The following is a 16616-nucleotide window of genomic DNA, read 5'->3' on the forward strand; positions in this document are numbered from 1 at the left end:
GCAAATAGAGGTGTTATGAAGGAGAGAAGAAAAGAAAGTCTGCTCTGATCAAAGCTGAGACAGCACTTGTGTAGACAGAAGCATATGTATATAGCAGGAGGAAGGGATTGGGGGGGGGGCACAATGTATTTATTTACCAAAATAACAGTTGGAAGTCCTCAAAGGTTCTGGAGGTTGTGTTTAGAGGGACATTGAGAAAGATAACTGGGAAGAAAAGATAGTTACCAACTTCATTTCTGGCCCTAGCATCAGAGACAACATAGAAGAGAGGAATGAGTCGACGTGGCAGAAGTAGGAGACTCTTCTTACCCTTCTTTAGAGGATGGGGCCAGTTTCAGGCCTGCACTCCAGCTGCCTGAGTCCCAAGCAGAGGAGGGAAAGGGGTGGAAACTCCCTTCTTCTGCCCCCGGACACAAATCCTGGCCCTAGTCAGCTAGGGAACCCACAATACCTCAGTTGGATGCCTGTCCCTATCTGTGCACAGGGAACAACTGTTGAGGATTTAGGGTCTGAGCAGTGGCTGGATGTTAGCATTATGTTCTGATAGTTCAGCCTTTTGTCTATGTCTTTAAAAGTAAAGTAATGATGTTACAGATTAAAGAAGAGACTCAAGGGACAGTGGGTATCAGCTGGGTTTAGCTTCTAAACTAGTCAGGGATGAAAGTGAGAGTGGGGCTGCCTGACCCATAGCTGGGTTTTAAAATTAGATCCTTTCAGGATCCCCTTCAGAGCCTAGGACCTACCTCTTGGGCAGGTGTCCTGGGTTTAAGATACCAGACAAGAGTTCCCTCCTGCAGGGCTCAATCCAATCAGCAAGCAAGCAGTTATTCTAGCAGTCACTAATGCATTAGTGGGCACATCCTGCCTGCCAGGTCCATAGCGCATATTCTTTCTTAAAACTTTCATTTTATTTTTAGTCTGGAAAATACTTTGATGTCTGTGCCTTTGGTCCTTCATTTCCAGCATGACAATAGTTGTGATAACAGATATTTCCTACTTCTTTGGGGATTTCCAGTGGAAGCCAGGTATACTGTGATGTTGGTTTTCCTTTGAAGACTGATATCCTTTGTTATGTTCAATTCTTATTCCTGTTGTATTAACAGACTTGTTCCCAGGAAAAATAATACCAAAGATGTAACTAGGGGGTAGATCACTTGCTTAGGATTCATAAAGCCCTGGATTTAATCTCCAGCACAAGAAAAATAACTAGCATCCTCAGCATCAAGGTATTAAGGTAATGCCTTTTTTTTCCTTTGACCTACTAAGTGTTCCTATATTATTACTGCATTTCCTACTTCTGAAGTAACTATATTTATAAGAAAAAAATCTAACTGGGCCTGGGAAGAAGTTCCTGCTGCACAGCATGGGGACTTCAGTTTGGATCCCCTAGCACCTGTGTAAAAGGCAGCTTCAGTGTCTAAACCTATCATCCCACTGCTGGGCCAGGGCCAGGTGGATCCCTGGAACTCATTCGACAGTCAGCCTAGCTCAGTCAATGAGCTCAGAGTCTAATAAGACACCCTTTCTCAAAGAAAGGTTGAGAAAGAGGGTGCTTGAGGAAGACACCTACATTGACGTTTGGCCTCAATACATGCATGAATGCCTACACACACATACACACACATGCATGATATATACAAATACACAAGTGCATACATACACACACAAACTCTAAACGGGGTGTTTATTTTTTTGGCAGTTTTCAAAAAAAATCTCATATGCATGTATCAGAAAGAATTTCGACTGGCTAAATGCTATGTTCCACCCCTGTGATCCTAGCATTCAGAAGGCCGAGGCAGGACTGTGAGTTTCCGGCCAGCCAATGCTACATAAAACTTTGAGGTCATTCTGATCCTGTTTGAAGAAAGGAGGAGGAGGGAAAGAAGGAGGAGAAACGGGGGAGGAAAGAAAGAGAGAGAAAGAGAAAGGAAGGAAAGAAAGAAAGGAGGGAGGGAGGGAGGGAGAAAGGAAGAAAAAGAAAGAAATTAAGAGAGAGAGAGGAAGGAAGGAAGGAAGGAAGGAAGGAAGGAAGGAAGGAAGGAAGGAAGGAAGGAAGGAAGGAAGAAGCAAGCTCCATTCAAGGTCACATAATGGCCAGTCCTGCAGGCCTACACTAACCCAGACCTCCAGTGAAAGTTGACCCACATCTTACCACACCCAGTTACTTTTCCTAGAGGAAGTTACTGGTTTATTCAGTCTGTGAATATTGAAGTATATGGATATATAAATATACATATCTACAGCATTTTCTTTTTTACCCACATATCATACAAGCTGTGTATCTTGCCTTTTATATATTTAATTTTTTCTTACAAAATTTTCTTCTAATAAAATTCCCCACTATCTTTCTGAATCAATTTTACTTTTATTTTGAGCCTATCTCATTATGTTTCCCAGACTGACCTCCTGTCATGGTATCTCAAGTGTTAGGCTTACAGAAATGTACACACCCAGCCCAAACTTTTATCTGTTTTTGAAACAGAGTCTCCTGTAGTTCAGGCTGGCTCCAAGTCCTTATTTTTTTATGTTTATAAAAAACATCATTTATTTAATGGAGCATATTTAATCTATAAAATGAAATATAAATTTCAAAGTTTTTTGAATATTTTCACTTTATTTTAAAAAACAAAGATAAATGTACAAATTTTCAGCATTTTTGCATAAAAGTATATGAATACATTTTTAAGGTTGTAATTAAGTATTTGTGGGTACATATACATACACATATGTATATATGTAACAATAATATGGGAAAAGAGGCTATTAATTTGAGGGGATAGGACAGAAACTAGGCGGGGCTGTAGGGAGGAAAGGGGGATGTGATACAGTTCTATTTTAATTAAAATATATTTTTTTGTTGTTGTTGTTGAACTTCACACAGTCTGTGAGTTGTTTCTGGGGTGTTCAGAGCTTTCTGGGGTTAGTATCCCATTATCAGTGACAGCATATTATGTCTGTCCTTTTGTGACTGGGTTACCTCACTCAGGATGATATTCTCCAAGTCCTTATATGTCCTTATGGAATTGAAGATAGTCTTTAACTCCTACTTCCATGCCCTTAAAGTTTTCCAGTAAATTTTATAGTTATATGTTTTATGGTCTTAAAATATAGAGCTAATATGATCCTCTATACTTGTTAGACAAACTATTAATCTGAATTCTAGCACTTGCAAAGTTTCTAGGCAACTTCTGCTTGTCCTACAAATCCTGCTGCACTGCAGATTCCCAAGTTCTGACAGAATAGACTGGAAGCATAGTAAGGAATATGGGGCATGGAGCCAAGTAGAGCACCTGCCAGCATGCCTGAGACCCTGCCCTGCATCTGATGTGTAGCAGTGCAGAAGGGTGCGGTGGCCTGCACCTGTTCACACTCTGGAGATGGAGAAAGAAGTGTCAGACACTTAAGCCATCCACAAAACATAAGGAGTCTGAAGCCATCCACACAACATGAGTAGTTTGAGGCCAGACTGAATAAGAGACCCTGCCTCAAAACCAATAAAATAAAGCTGACATAGGATACTGAATTCATTTAGTTACTTTGGGGAGATACCATTCTGATGAAAATCAGAAAGTTTCTATTTTAAGAATTTTTATGCCAGCCTCGTTGTTCACAACCTTTCTTTTGTCAACTCAAAGCATCACACCAGCCAGTACCACTTAGTTAACTGAGAACAGGGAGCTCCTGGAGTTCTGAAATACTCCTTAGGAGTTCTGAAATAGTCCTTACGTATCCTGTAAATGTCTTGGCTTGTTTTATAGCTTTTCCTCCTCTTAACTCAGCATCAATGGTATTTTGAAAGAGTGATAAAGAAGCTAAGAATTGAGGTTAGAGATGAAATCTGGGATGCAGTATTAAGGGATGATAACTATTGTTGGAGGCTGGCACGGATCTAGAAGTTATCAATGGAAGTAGGAAGAAACTTGAGTGGTCGGATAAGTTTGGCTTCTGACTTACGACTATTATTTTCTAAGAAAATATTTTCTTAAAGTTTTCCAGTAAATTTTATAGTTATATATTTTATGGTCTTGGATAAGTGTGGGAGACAGGGTGGAGGGGTAACAGGAGGAAGGATTAGGATGGGGGGGCTAAGGCTGTCTATGAAGCAGTTGTATAAGACATTTTGCTGTTATAATTGGTTTGTAAGACAAGTCTCTCTGTGTACCCCAGGATGATCCTGATCTCCCTGCCACCTCTTAGTGATGTAATTCCTAGATGCCTTGAGCTGTCTTGCCTTGCATATCATAGTCTTTTGTAATTAAAATGAGTTCATATCAACTAGTATAAAAGATTTAAGACAAGGTCTTGCCAAGTAGCTGTGACTAGCCTGAAATTTTGTATGTAGAATACACAGGCTTCAAAGTAACAACAGTCTTCCTGCCTTTGGGATTACACCAAGTACACAACCATGGCAAAGCCTAAATTCTGTTATCACTTCTACGAGTATTTAAGCACTGAAAATTTACTTGGTTTGAAAGAGAATTATTGTATTAATATTTATTTTTTGTGGAAAAATATTCTATGCTTTTTCTACAGGTCAGTTGCTTCTTTTTTAATTGAATATTTTATTTATTTACATTTCAAATGTTGTTATCTCCTTTCCTGGAAACCCCCTATTCCATCCTCCCTTCCCCTGCTTCTATGAGGGTGTCCCCCCCCACACACACACACAGACACATCTGCTCCCACCTCACTGCCCTGGCACTCCCCTACACTGGGGCATCGAGCCTTCCCAGGACCAAGGGCCTCTCCTCCCACTGATGTCCAACAAGGTCATCCTCTGCTAATATATGCAGCTGGAGCCATGGGTCCCTCCAAGTGTACTCTTTGATTGATGATTTAGTCTCTGGGAGCTCTGGGGAGGGTCTAGTTGGATGATATTGTTGTTTCTCCTATGGGGTTGCAAACCCCTTCAGCTCCTTCATGTACTAGTATTTAAGTAAAATAAATAACAGCTATTCCCCAAAGTTCATTCTAGGAAGTCTGGCTTTCCATATTCCACGTATTTTCTCCTTCATCTATTACTTGGGTTCCTTTCTGAATTACCTACCCCGATATATAAAGCAGTGCATTTTACTCATTTTCTACTTCTCTTGGTTAAATACCTAAAATGGGCTTTAAAAAAAAAAAAAAAAAAAAAAAAAAAAAAAAAAAACAGGCCCTGTCGAGCGCTGCTATTCTCAGCTGCTTTCAGCTGGTCCTAGTAGGGCGCGTCGTGGTTCAGTTGTGTTTCTTTCTCTGGGATCCACTGGGCGCCGCTTTGCTCCGCAGCGGCGCTGGTGGTGGGATAGCACACTTTCAGCTGGGATCGATCCAGCACCACTGGGCTTGGCAGCGCTTAGCTGTGCGCTGACTAGCTTCGGCTGTGCGCCTCTGGGCTCGGCTGTGTTCGGCTAGGTTCGGCTATGCATCTCTGGGCTCTGCTACGTTGGGCTGGGAGCCTCTGGGCTCGATTGTGCTTGGCTGTGCATCGTTGGTTTCGGCTAAGTTCGGCTGTGCACCACCAGGTTTGGCTGAATGCTACTGGGCTCGGCTACATTCGGCTGGAGCCTCTGGGCTCGATTGGGTTTGGCTGTGCGCAGCTGGGCTAGACTGCATTCAGCTAGGCTCGGCTGTGCGCAGACTAGGTTCAGCTGTGCGCCTCTGGGCTCGGCTGTGTTTGACTAGGTTCGGCTGTGCGCCTCTGGGATCTACTATGTTCGGCTGGGAGCCTCTGGGCTCGATTGTGCTTGGCTGTGCACCGCTGGCTTCGGCTAGGTTCGGCTGTCAACCGCCGGGCTTGGCTGAATGCCCCTGGGCTCGGCTAAGTTCGGCTGGAGCCTTTGGGCTCGATTGGGTTCGGCTGTGCACCGCGGAGCTCAGCTAAGTGGCTGGAACCTGAGACTGGGCATTTCGGGGAATCTAAAGTGAGCAAAGAGGAGCTCGCCCTCGAGCTCAGAGGCTACCGGACCACAGGAGCCGGCCGCGCACTGCAGCAGCCAGCCTCAGGCGCCTGTGGTGACGCCGTCTCCACGCGACAGCACGCTGAGCAGCCGAGGTCTCCACGTCTCAGGTTTCGCAAAGACGCATGGGAGGGGAACAGACGGAGGTTTTTCAAGATGGCGGAAGCGGAGGACTCTTCGGGAGAACAGGAGGCAGCGTCATCTAAGCCCCTGGTGAGTTAGAGTACTGTGACAGAAGCGACTGAGGGGAAGGACGAGCTCCGGTAAGGAAGTCGGGAACGCATCGAGGCCAGAGAGCTGGAGCTTCTTGGCCCTGCAGACCCTTGCTTCTACAACCAGTTACCACTACACCTGTTCTTTCAGTTAACTGCCTTTCCCCTCCTTTCGGTGTCCTATATCTTTTGGTGAATCTCTGCTGCCGTTCCACACTCTAGGGATTCTTTGACATTGTGTTAAATGCCGAGCTTCGAGTGATTTCTGAAGTATCGTCTGTCATTTTATCAAGACTTGTCACCAGTCATTGTGAAGTACTACAGAAGTAATGGAACTGTTTCCCACGGGACGTTGTCGTTTTATTGGTTATAACCTGAATCTTTACTTGTTCAGTGACTCTAGCAGGCAAATTGTTGTTTCCAGGTGCTTCATGTCATATCCCCTTCATGTCATATATGTTACTGAGAGCCACTGCAGCGCTGTTTAAGAATACAGGCTTTTCCGTTAAACCCATGTGAACTAGAATCTATTCACACTGAAGCTTGTGTGAGTTCGAGCACTTTATTTCATTGAAGGGTGTTTTTGTCTCTTAAACTGAATGAAGATGCCTGCCTTTAAGAGTTTTCAGGAAGGTAAAATGACAAAACTTATATGAAGTGCCTAATACAGTCATGAGTGGAGGAGTATAAGGAAGTCATTGTTGTGCCTTGAAGTTCTTCCTCCCAAACAGTATTTGCTTTTATAGTGTTTGCTCAGTAAATGATTCCATTTCTTTTGTTTTAAATTGGCAGTGTAGCCGTAGAGAATTGAACTGAGAGGCAAGGGAACTTGATTCAAGTCCCAACTCGGCTGCTCAGTAGCTCTGTTTGTTCATCTCTCCAGCAAAAACACTTATCGAGCGTCTAGAGTGTTCCAGGCAATCTTTTAGGCACCAGGAAGGAAACTGTAAAGGAGGGAAATTGAGTCTGGGGATGTAGCTCAGTGGTAAAGTGATTGCTTTGCATATGTAACACCTGTAGGTCCAATACCCAGCACTGAAGGGACAAGGTAATTTGGGTCATCTTGTGGATCAGTTGTGACCCCGAGTAAAATCTCCCAAAACCCAAGTTTAGTCTTTCGGAAAATGTTGAAGCTTATCACAGAACAGTGAAAAGTATACAGCCTAATGCAAACACTGTGCCTACTGGGACATAGTTACAGGTAACTTAGCTGTTTTTTAGTTTCTCTTTCCTCCAGACTGTTCTCTCTTCTATGATGTATATACGTATGTATGCATGTTTGTATGTATGTATAGACAGGGGCTTACTATGTTAACCAAGATAACCTGGAACTCATGCTGGAAAGAAACTAAATATTTGAAGGCAAGTGTCTAGCATTTGCTGTCATTTTTTTCATAACATTCTACCACCTTTAATTAAAAGGAGTGTTTGAGAATTAGCTGTATTGCCTAATGTCTGTTGAGCTAACTTTTAGCTACTATGCAAAACCCTAAATATTCAGACCCAACTCTAGAAAATGGTGATGTTTCTGAGACAAGCTTAATTTTCTTTTCCCATTTTTTCTCAGTTTGCAGGGTTGTCCGATGTGTCAATTTCACAGGACATTCCCATAGAAGGAGAGATTACTATCCCCACAAGAACTCATGCCCAAGAATGTGACAGCTCCACACTAAATGAATCCATTCGCCGGACTATCGTAAGTTAGACTAGTTGAAAGACTGCTTCAGTGTTATGGGAGTAAATAGGAACTAATACTTTGAAATATTTTTGTTTGATTCTTTGATTTTTAATATATTCCTTCTACTGAAATTTAAGATTCTCCCTATGAGTGAGTTGTTAGTCTTCTTGGCCAATAGGGTACTTCCTGGTATGTTTGATCATCACAGTACATGGAGTTATTTTTGTCTTTCAGATGCGAGACCTAAAAGCTGTAGGAAGGAAATTCATGCACGTTTTGTATCCAAGGAAAAGTAATGCCCTGTTAAGAGATTGTGAGTATATGAAATTTTGGAGGTTTTGTTTCGAACCATTGATACTTTACTGTTTCTGATTTATAAAGAAAAGGCAAAAATAAGAAAGCTGATGCTGTTTTACAGGAATAAACAGTTATATAAATAAATTTTTGGCAGAAATTTAGAACAGAATTTCCAAAGTTGAAAGACCTGGTTCATTATATTAAGTTCACCAATAAATATGAACTTAGAAAATGATTACAGCTAAATTTGGTAATGTGATTTGGCTATAGTTAGGAATTTGAGGTGATTGAGATTTTTCTCTAGGCCCTGAAGTACACAGGCAGAATATCTTACTTGAATATTATATCCATGTGGGGAACACATTGTCCATAGCTCTTAATGTGCTGGAATGGGGATTAGGAAATGAAGGCAGGGTAATTTATGACACATGAAAATAACCTTAAAGGATATATAAAGTCAGGGAGGGAAACAGAAAGGTTGGGAAGGCTTAGATAAAACTTGCTGCTAGGATTCTGAGTGGAAGGTAGGTAATTAGGATAAAGATAGAAAATATGGCATAATGGTTTCTTAGCATCCCGTCTTTCCTTTCATTGTAGGGGATTTGTGGGGCCCATTGATACTTTGTGTGACACTTGCATTGTAAGTATTTACACTTCCTCATTTGAGCTTTTTTAATGGAGTTCCAGAATTAAGGAAAAAAATTGACTAGTTCTTTAGGACCTATTTATTTATTTAAGGAAAAAAAAATATAAGAGCTGTACTATGTAGCCCACACTGTCCTGGAACTTTCTGTGTAACCCAGGCTGTCCTCAGATATGTGCTTTTCTAGATCTGACTCCTGAGTTCTAGTGTTTCAAGCATGCATCACCACACTGTAACTTAAAATTTAAATTTATCATATACTCATTTATATCATAACATAGTATCACTTTATTGTAAATACTTTAATAATCATATCAAGGAAACTGGCTCTGTGCCTTGAAAGGATAGATGTTTGAGCTCTGAAAAATATATGTTGATAAGTTTTAAAAGATTAACCTTAGAGCTTATGTAGTTTGACTGCACTTATTTGCAGAGACAACTGGAGTCCTAAAATGAACTCAGGTGACATGTCTAGTGATAGAACTAGCATCAAGTGCTAGGGATTGCAGACAACACAGTGCCAGCACATTCTTTACAGCCGATGCTCAGGATTTGGAATAGAATACACACAGCCATAGAATGCAAACTCGTCCACATACTCGAAGGCAGCATAACCAAAATAAGACTTAATATATAACCTCTTTGTCCCATGTAATATGAGGTTATGGACTTTCTCATTTTCAGGAAAAACATACCAAGTCTAAATATTCTAACTTCAGAATTCAAAACATTTACATCTATTAAATTTTTAGATGCAGAATATTCAAGTGACAGTTCAGTATTTACTCAGTTTCAAAGCAAAATCCTTTAGAAATTGTGTGTGTGTGTATGCTGATTTTTAAAGACTTATTTCAACCATCGAGCATGATGCCTCTAACCCTGACACTCAAGAAGCTGAGGTAAGAAGATGACAGGTTAGAGGCCGAGCCTAGACCACACAAGTAGACCTTGTTTAAAAAACAAGCAAGCAGACCATCATCCAGATTTGCTAACAGCTAGAAAAGTAACCTAGGCCCCCAGAATACTGATGTGAGAACTGGAAAGCCCTATTGCCCTGCCGGCTATACCTGATGCTATTGTTGGGATGGAGGTCAGGTGTGAAAAACTCACTTTTCACGTAAATACAGATCCCTTTTTGTTTTGCTTGGGAATGTAACCTAGGGCCACATACATGCTAGGTAGACACTACCACTGAGCTAATCCTCAGCACACAAGTACATTCTTTTCTTTAACTCAAGAATTTTCTGGCTCATCCTCCCAGTGTTGGATTTTTACAAACCATCAAAACCATCTTCAGAAATGCTTAGTCTTGAGTAGCATTCCATCCTAAAATACTGTCCAAGTAAATTTAAAGCTATTTTACCTGTTTTATGAACAACAAAAAAAAAATGCTTGGGAGCTATTTTTGGCCTTTAAGTTCAATAACTTACGCTTGGACAGAGCAGCTGTTAGTAAGCCAGTTAAACATTCCAGAAAGGTCAAAGTACAATACTCCTTATAGTCCTTGGGTGTTTGGATTTTTAAATAAGGAAGCATTGCCAGATCCTGTTAGTGTTTTCCTTATTCAAAGTACACATTGCAGTGCAGATTAAGTACCGATGTTCAAATGAGATATACTACAGCAATCTGGTGAGAATGCATGCCTTTGTTGATTAGTATAAAAGGTTATATAGTTTCCGTGCTGTTTTCTTAGGATGTTACAGAAAAGTTCTCTAGATGTGGAGAACGATGGAGGAGGCCCAGAGTTTGCAGAAGTATTCGTTATCATCTGGTTTGGAGCAGTTACCATCACACTAAATTCCAAACTTCTTGGTGGAAACATGTGGGTATCATATGTACCTTTTTCCTGTTTGCTAGGTAGCACACGGTAGGTTTCAGAAAGACAGTGCTATTTTGTTCTTTGTTTTTGTTTTTTTTTTAAGGAAAAATTGACTTAAGGACCAAATTAAAAAATGTTTCTGTAAAACTCAGTTGAAATAACTTTTGAAGTTCGCTGATAAGCTTCAGATTTTCTCTTTAAATTTTGTAGGCAAAATTATTCTAAGAAGAGTAAATTATTTGATATTCTAAGTACTGACAAAAAATATTCATATAGTGTTATGCCAAAATGCCTTTTAAAAATCTGTATATGTATCCCTTTTTTTTAAATAAAGTTGTAAGAGTGGCCTAAGATGGGAACAGGAAGAGTATAGAGAAAATGAAAATATACGATCCAGGAGACTCGGGGAAAGGAATGGATGGATGGATGGATGGACGGACGGACGGACGGACGGACGGACAGACAGATAGGAAGGAGGCAGTAGTGCATAGAATGTCTGTAAGACATCTGTGCAATGAGCCATGTCTTAATACTCTCAACGACGCTTATGATCTTCGGATGTGTGTTTGTAGTTCTTTTTTCCAGAGTCTCTGTGTATTAGGATACTGTGTACTTCCTTTGAACATCGCAATGCTGATCTGCCGCCTGCTGCTTTTGGCAGGGCAGGGACCAATAAACTTCATGATTCGGCTTTTTGTGGTGTTGGTGATGTTCACTTGGTCCGTGGTAGGTGAGTAACAGAATATAAAATACAACCAAGATAAAACAAAACCATGGGTTAAAGATAAAGAGCTGATTGTGAACAATGAAATTTTGCTGTCAAATCAAAGTAGTATCTATAAAATCTTCTGCTCTAAGTAAGTATTAAAGGTGATGCTATCCATGTTTTGTGAGCTGGCTGTATCTGAACTTAGAAGATGTGCAGAGTCACCAGGTATGGTGTTGTACACTTATAATCCCACCTACTTTGGAGATTTGAGGCAAGAAGATTGCAAGTTCAAGGCCAACCTGGACACTTAACCCTGTCTCAGAATGAAAATTTTTTAACAAGGCTGGGAATATAGTAGTCCATGGTACATGGTACAGTGCTTACTTAGCATTTATGGATCCTGATCCCAAGCCTCTGTACCACAGAACAAAACAAAAAGATTTATATAGTCACATTTTTGAGATAGAATCTCTGTGTCACTCAGATTGGCCTTGAACCCATGATCCTCCTGCCTTTGCCTCCCAGCTTGTTGGGATTACAGGCCTATACTACTTTGTCCAGCATATAGAGATATTCTTAATGAGTACGAAGATGAGTAGGCTTTTATTGGATGGATAGAATGATAGCTGATAGGTTGCAGGCCTATAGTCCCAAAAGTTCCAGTGGAAAGGTAGCAACAGGAGTATTATGAGTTCAAAGTCAACTTCAACTATATCGTATGTTGAAGGCCAGTGGATCAAGCATCAAGACCTGTTTGAAAAAGGAATGCCAATATCACCAGTATCAAACAGACCCCTCTTCCTGATTAACTCCTAACAATGCAGGAAGCTGTATGAGATTTTTAGCATAGGAGCAAGTAACCTTACTCATATTTAAACCTGCTAAGCATAACTCAGTGTCTTTCTAGAATAGGTTAAGAAACCTGCTTAAGAAGGATTTGTATCCAAAATATCCAAAACCTTTTGAAGCTTTAATATATGAAAGAAGCTGTCCTGGGCTAGTGTAAGAGCACAGATAAGTGAACTCTGCTTATGTGTATTGTTACAGATGTAACCTAGGACCTTGTCCATGCTAAGCAAGTGCTCTACCACTGAGCCACATGTCCCTGCCCTATAACTGAACTTGTATTATTCTCTGAGGAGCCACAAATAAAACTGAACTTTGAGTGTACTTCTATGATCTAGATTATGCCAGTCACATTGGAGTTTAGTAAATATTAGTACTGATAAGATGACTATACTAAATTTTTCTTTTTGTTTTCTTTAGCATCGACAGCATTCCTTGCTGACAGCCAGCCTCCAAACCGGAAAGCCCTGGCAGTGTATCCCGTCTTCTTATTCTACTTTGTTATCAGTTGGATGATACTCACATTCACTCCATAAATCAGATACACACATTCAATACCAATGAACTGAAGGCTCTCCTGAAAGATAATGGTTACCAAAACAACTCCCCCACTCTTGTTCAATTGTTGGGGTATTAAAAGGGAGCCACATACCACTGTTGTCATTTATATAAGAAAGTGATATTGGCAAGGCTGTCCTTTTCCACTTAATGTTATTATTTTCAAATACTTAGAACATACCATACATAGTAACATGCCTCCTTGAGGCATGATGAAGCTATTTGTGTGACAACCAGTCACTCAAGCAAGTGGATCCACTCTACAAATTACAAAGAGTTGGTGACCATCTTCAGCTTGGAGAATGTTTGTTCAGGTGCAGCTCTTAAACACATTGCCTTATGACTATTAGAATATGCCTCTTTTCATAAATAAGTCTGTATCCATTTATTTTTTTTCTCCCCCAAACTGGAGAAGGCAATGACAAGAGGTTAGGAACGAGGTATATAGATGTGGGAAGAGAAAATGTGTTAACTAATTTTGATCAGAGGCACTGCTATACTTGGTTTTTCATTTGTTTCTAAGCAAATGACATCGAAAGAATCAGCTTTTAAAATATTTTTGTATAGTTACCTTTCTGTCATGTGTAACAGTACCTCGGCTACCATTCTTTCATAGGATGATAGCAGTCAAACATGCAACTTCCCTTTGAAGTTCTTGATGGTTTCGTGTTTGAGCTGTTTTATGTAGTAGAAGGTTTCAGAAATTTAGGCTTTTGGTTTGTAATGCATATCGTTATATGGGCACCTTCCTTTAAGGTACAGCTTAGATATTACATATCTAAAAAAACTATTTTGTACAACCCAGCCTCAGATTAGACAGGAAGGCTACATCAGAAGCATGCATTTAGCCAAATGGACATAGAGATCTAATGTTCTGAAGGCGGGATAATGGAAGGATGCTTACATGGGTGGTGAAGGGTTAGTTGAGTTTACAGCTGCTGTCTTTCCATAGTGGGCTCAGTAGGTTTGTTTTTTTCATTATCTATGGAGGGATTTTTTTTTAGGAGTTGAGGGGCTAGGGAATTTTGTGAGTGTGTGGTTTTTTTGTCTTTATTTGTAAAGGTAATTACCTTCCCTTTAGATATGTACATTTTGCACATGTCCGTCTACCTGTACTCAAAGATATTATGCACAAGAGTGAAGGCTTTTCAGGGAACAAAACATCTAAGGCAGGCTGATTTTCAGCTAAACAGGACTCCTGTAAGAGAGCAAGAACTTATACCCTCTGTATGTTTCACATTCACCAAGTCTAATAGAGGAAGATTAGGAGTCAGAAAACATTCATTGTAAATATGCAGTTTACTTGTAAAGATAGAAATTTCTTATTCCATATGTTTTATCATAGAAATTAAATATTTATTGATTTTGTATTTAAAGACTACTGTCATATAAATATATGATTCTAAAAACATACTTTTTCTCATTCTCAGACTAACCAAATGAGCAACACTAGGCCAAATGGGTTTATGGGATGAGTTACAAAGCATTACTGAGTTATCCTTTCTGTCCCAACCTTGACTAATGGTTTGTGGGTATATATTTGAATTCATTGTAATTTATCTTAAATTATAAACCCTGTGAGGATAAATCTGGTATATCAATCTTGAAAACCTTAAAACTAACCCTAATATTTGAAATGTGTCATATCATTTCTTTCTAGTATCTGAATATATAAAACTTCCCATTCAAATATCTTTCCTAAGTTCTTTTGTAATCTGCCCAAGTAATTATAAAATAAAGTAACCATGCTTCTCAAATTTAGTCTTTACTGAATTTTACTCAGGTGGAACACTTACTATGAAATTCCTAAGGCCACAAACTGTAAGGGTTTTGTAGGGTTAAACACATTGGATAGAAGGCAGCTTGATCTTGTGTGTGTTAATCTGTTGCTCTTGAGTGATTTAATGCATGGTTTTTATATGGCTTAAAATGGGATGTAGGACTGAGGCTGTAGTGATGGAGCATTTGCCAGGCATGCACAGTACTTTAGGTTAAATCCTTGCCATTGCCAAAAAAGGATGGATAAACTAGAGGCCTAATTACATTTTTCTGGAATTAAATGATCAATGAATATAAATATTTTTAATACATGCAAGCAATCTTTTTTTTCCATCACAAGTGATGTCCTAACTCTGGAAGTTGTAATATTGCTTTTCCTGGTTTGCTGCAGAGGCGCATGGTTGATTGTAGAAATGAGAACCGGAAGGGCAGAAACATCCAGGCAGGAACTCCTGTTCTCAGATGGTAAAGTTTCATGCTTCTGGTCATTTTCAAGCTTTTGAGTATCCTAGCCAAGTTGGATGATCACGCGCTGCTTCTACGTCTGAGACCATGACACTGTTTTACATGTCCTAGCAATAGGAATAGTTTTTTGATTTAATTGGGATTCAGATTACAAAAACTCTAATGATGACAATGTATTTGAATGTTCTATATGTTTTTTTAAAAAAATTATCATTAAGGGATTTTGTGTATGTGTGTGTCTGGTTTTGGCTTCAAAGTTATGTAAGTTGAATTTGATCTTTTCATTGTGGGATCTTTTGTTGGGCAAAGTTGCATAGCATGAGACTGATAAGCATTTCACTGTTGACTGTCTTTTATAAATAGTACCCTCAAAAATGTGATTAGAAGGCTAATGAGCCTATATACTTGGAGATATAATATAATCTGTTGACTTACTGTATTTGAGCTGCCTGCTTATTCCTGGAGATGAAAATGAAAATGTGTTGGTTGATATTTTTGGGTACCATCAAGTCGTGCTAGTATGGTTTGAGCACTGAAGTGATCCTTAACTAGACTGTCAGTGTCTGTGATGGTTGGATAGAAGTAACTGTATGAATGTTGATGGATCCGGATATAGGTTAGAGATCCTTCTCTAGATTCTGTATGCTTTTGTTACAAATATAAAACTGATAGGGAGAATAATTTATGATTATTAATACCTAACAGTTATTGAGCATTTACTGTATACCTATTTACTATTCTAATTTTAAAAGAATTTTTATAATAACTTTGTTAAAATACACTTTACTGTGAAAATTCATCCTTACAGTAGAAGATTTAGGCACAGAATTGTAATTGCCCAAGGTCATGTATTGATGCATGCAAGTGAACTGATGGTAAGAACACGTTAGATGAAATGCAGTTTGCACTGTTAGGCACACAGAATGAACATGTTCCTTCCCAGGGTATGTCCTCTCTTACTAACCTTTGCACCCTAGAACTGACTGGATGTAGATAGGTCTTTTTTTTTTTTTTTTTTTTTTTTTTTTGTCAGAGTAATGAACTCTGGCATCTGAGCACACAAAGCAGGCACGCTTAGAAAGACATAGGTTTGCTGCTTGTACTCTTCCTTGGACCCCCTTTTTCCTCTTTTCACACACACATAATCTATTTTTCTTTAAGCTTGAAGAATCAAACTACTACTTAAAAATTTTCCATTTCACATATACCACATTGGGTACTGGGTCTATTTCTAAGATTTAAGGTTAAAGTCATTCAAGAACCGAATGCCTTTCTATTTGGATAGGTGTAGTGAGAATAAAGATTTTTGCCTTAATAAAGCTTGTTCATTTCTGGTCTTCTTTGGTACTCTACTTTAATCCTGATCTTTCCTATGAGCAATAAACCTGTGCAAAGAAACCTGTAAAGTGGTTTGTGGATGTTATATGTGCCAATAAATACACTAGAAAGGGGTAAATTTGTGTCTGCTTTTGTACTGAAGACAGTAATATTTGCACTATATTCATAGAAGGAGGTAGATATCAAGTACACAGAATTGTGTGGAACAAGTCTAAAAGGAAAATCAAGTTTATTGAGCAAATATGGTATGCCAAGCTCTGTATTGATCCTTAATACATGATCTCCTCTAGTCAACATTTTTGTAATCAAATGCAGTGCTGAGCCCATAAGAAC

The 16616-nt window shown here is 39.4% G+C and overlaps 1 protein-coding gene across 1 annotated transcript; it reads left to right on the forward strand.

The window, feature by feature from the left end:
- Positions 1–5904: 5904 nt before the first annotated feature.
- Positions 5905–16319, forward strand: YIPF6 (Yip1 domain family member 6). The gene is made up of 7 exons (XM_080910766.1): positions 5905–6152; positions 7719–7847; positions 8064–8142; positions 8724–8766; positions 10463–10591; positions 11161–11318; positions 12564–16319. Exons 1-7 carry the CDS (start codon positions 6096–6098, stop codon positions 12677–12679), a joined length of 711 nt encoding a protein of 236 aa, XP_080766892.1. The 5' UTR covers positions 5905–6095; the 3' UTR covers positions 12680–16319.
- Positions 16320–16616: the final 297 nt, after the last annotated feature.

The sequence above is a fragment of the Micromys minutus genome (assembly GCF_963924665.1).
Source record: "Micromys minutus genome assembly, chromosome: X".
Lineage (NCBI taxonomy): Eukaryota > Metazoa > Chordata > Mammalia > Rodentia > Muridae > Micromys > Micromys minutus.

What these genes read in the sequence shown, in the direction of transcription:
- YIPF6 (XM_080910766.1), top strand. Translation starts at nt 6,096, where the DNA reads ATGGCGGAAGCGGAGGACTCTTCGGGAGAACAGGAGGCAGCGTCATCT. An exon ending in TAATGCCCTGTTAAGAGATT is followed by an intron (nt 8,143 to 8,723) that starts GTGAGTATATGA and finishes CTTTCATTGTAG; the next exon opens with GGGATTTGTGGGGCCCATTG. An exon ending in GTTCACTTGGTCCGTGGTAG is followed by an intron (nt 11,319 to 12,563) that starts GTGAGTAACAGA and finishes TGTTTTCTTTAG; the next exon opens with CATCGACAGCATTCCTTGCT.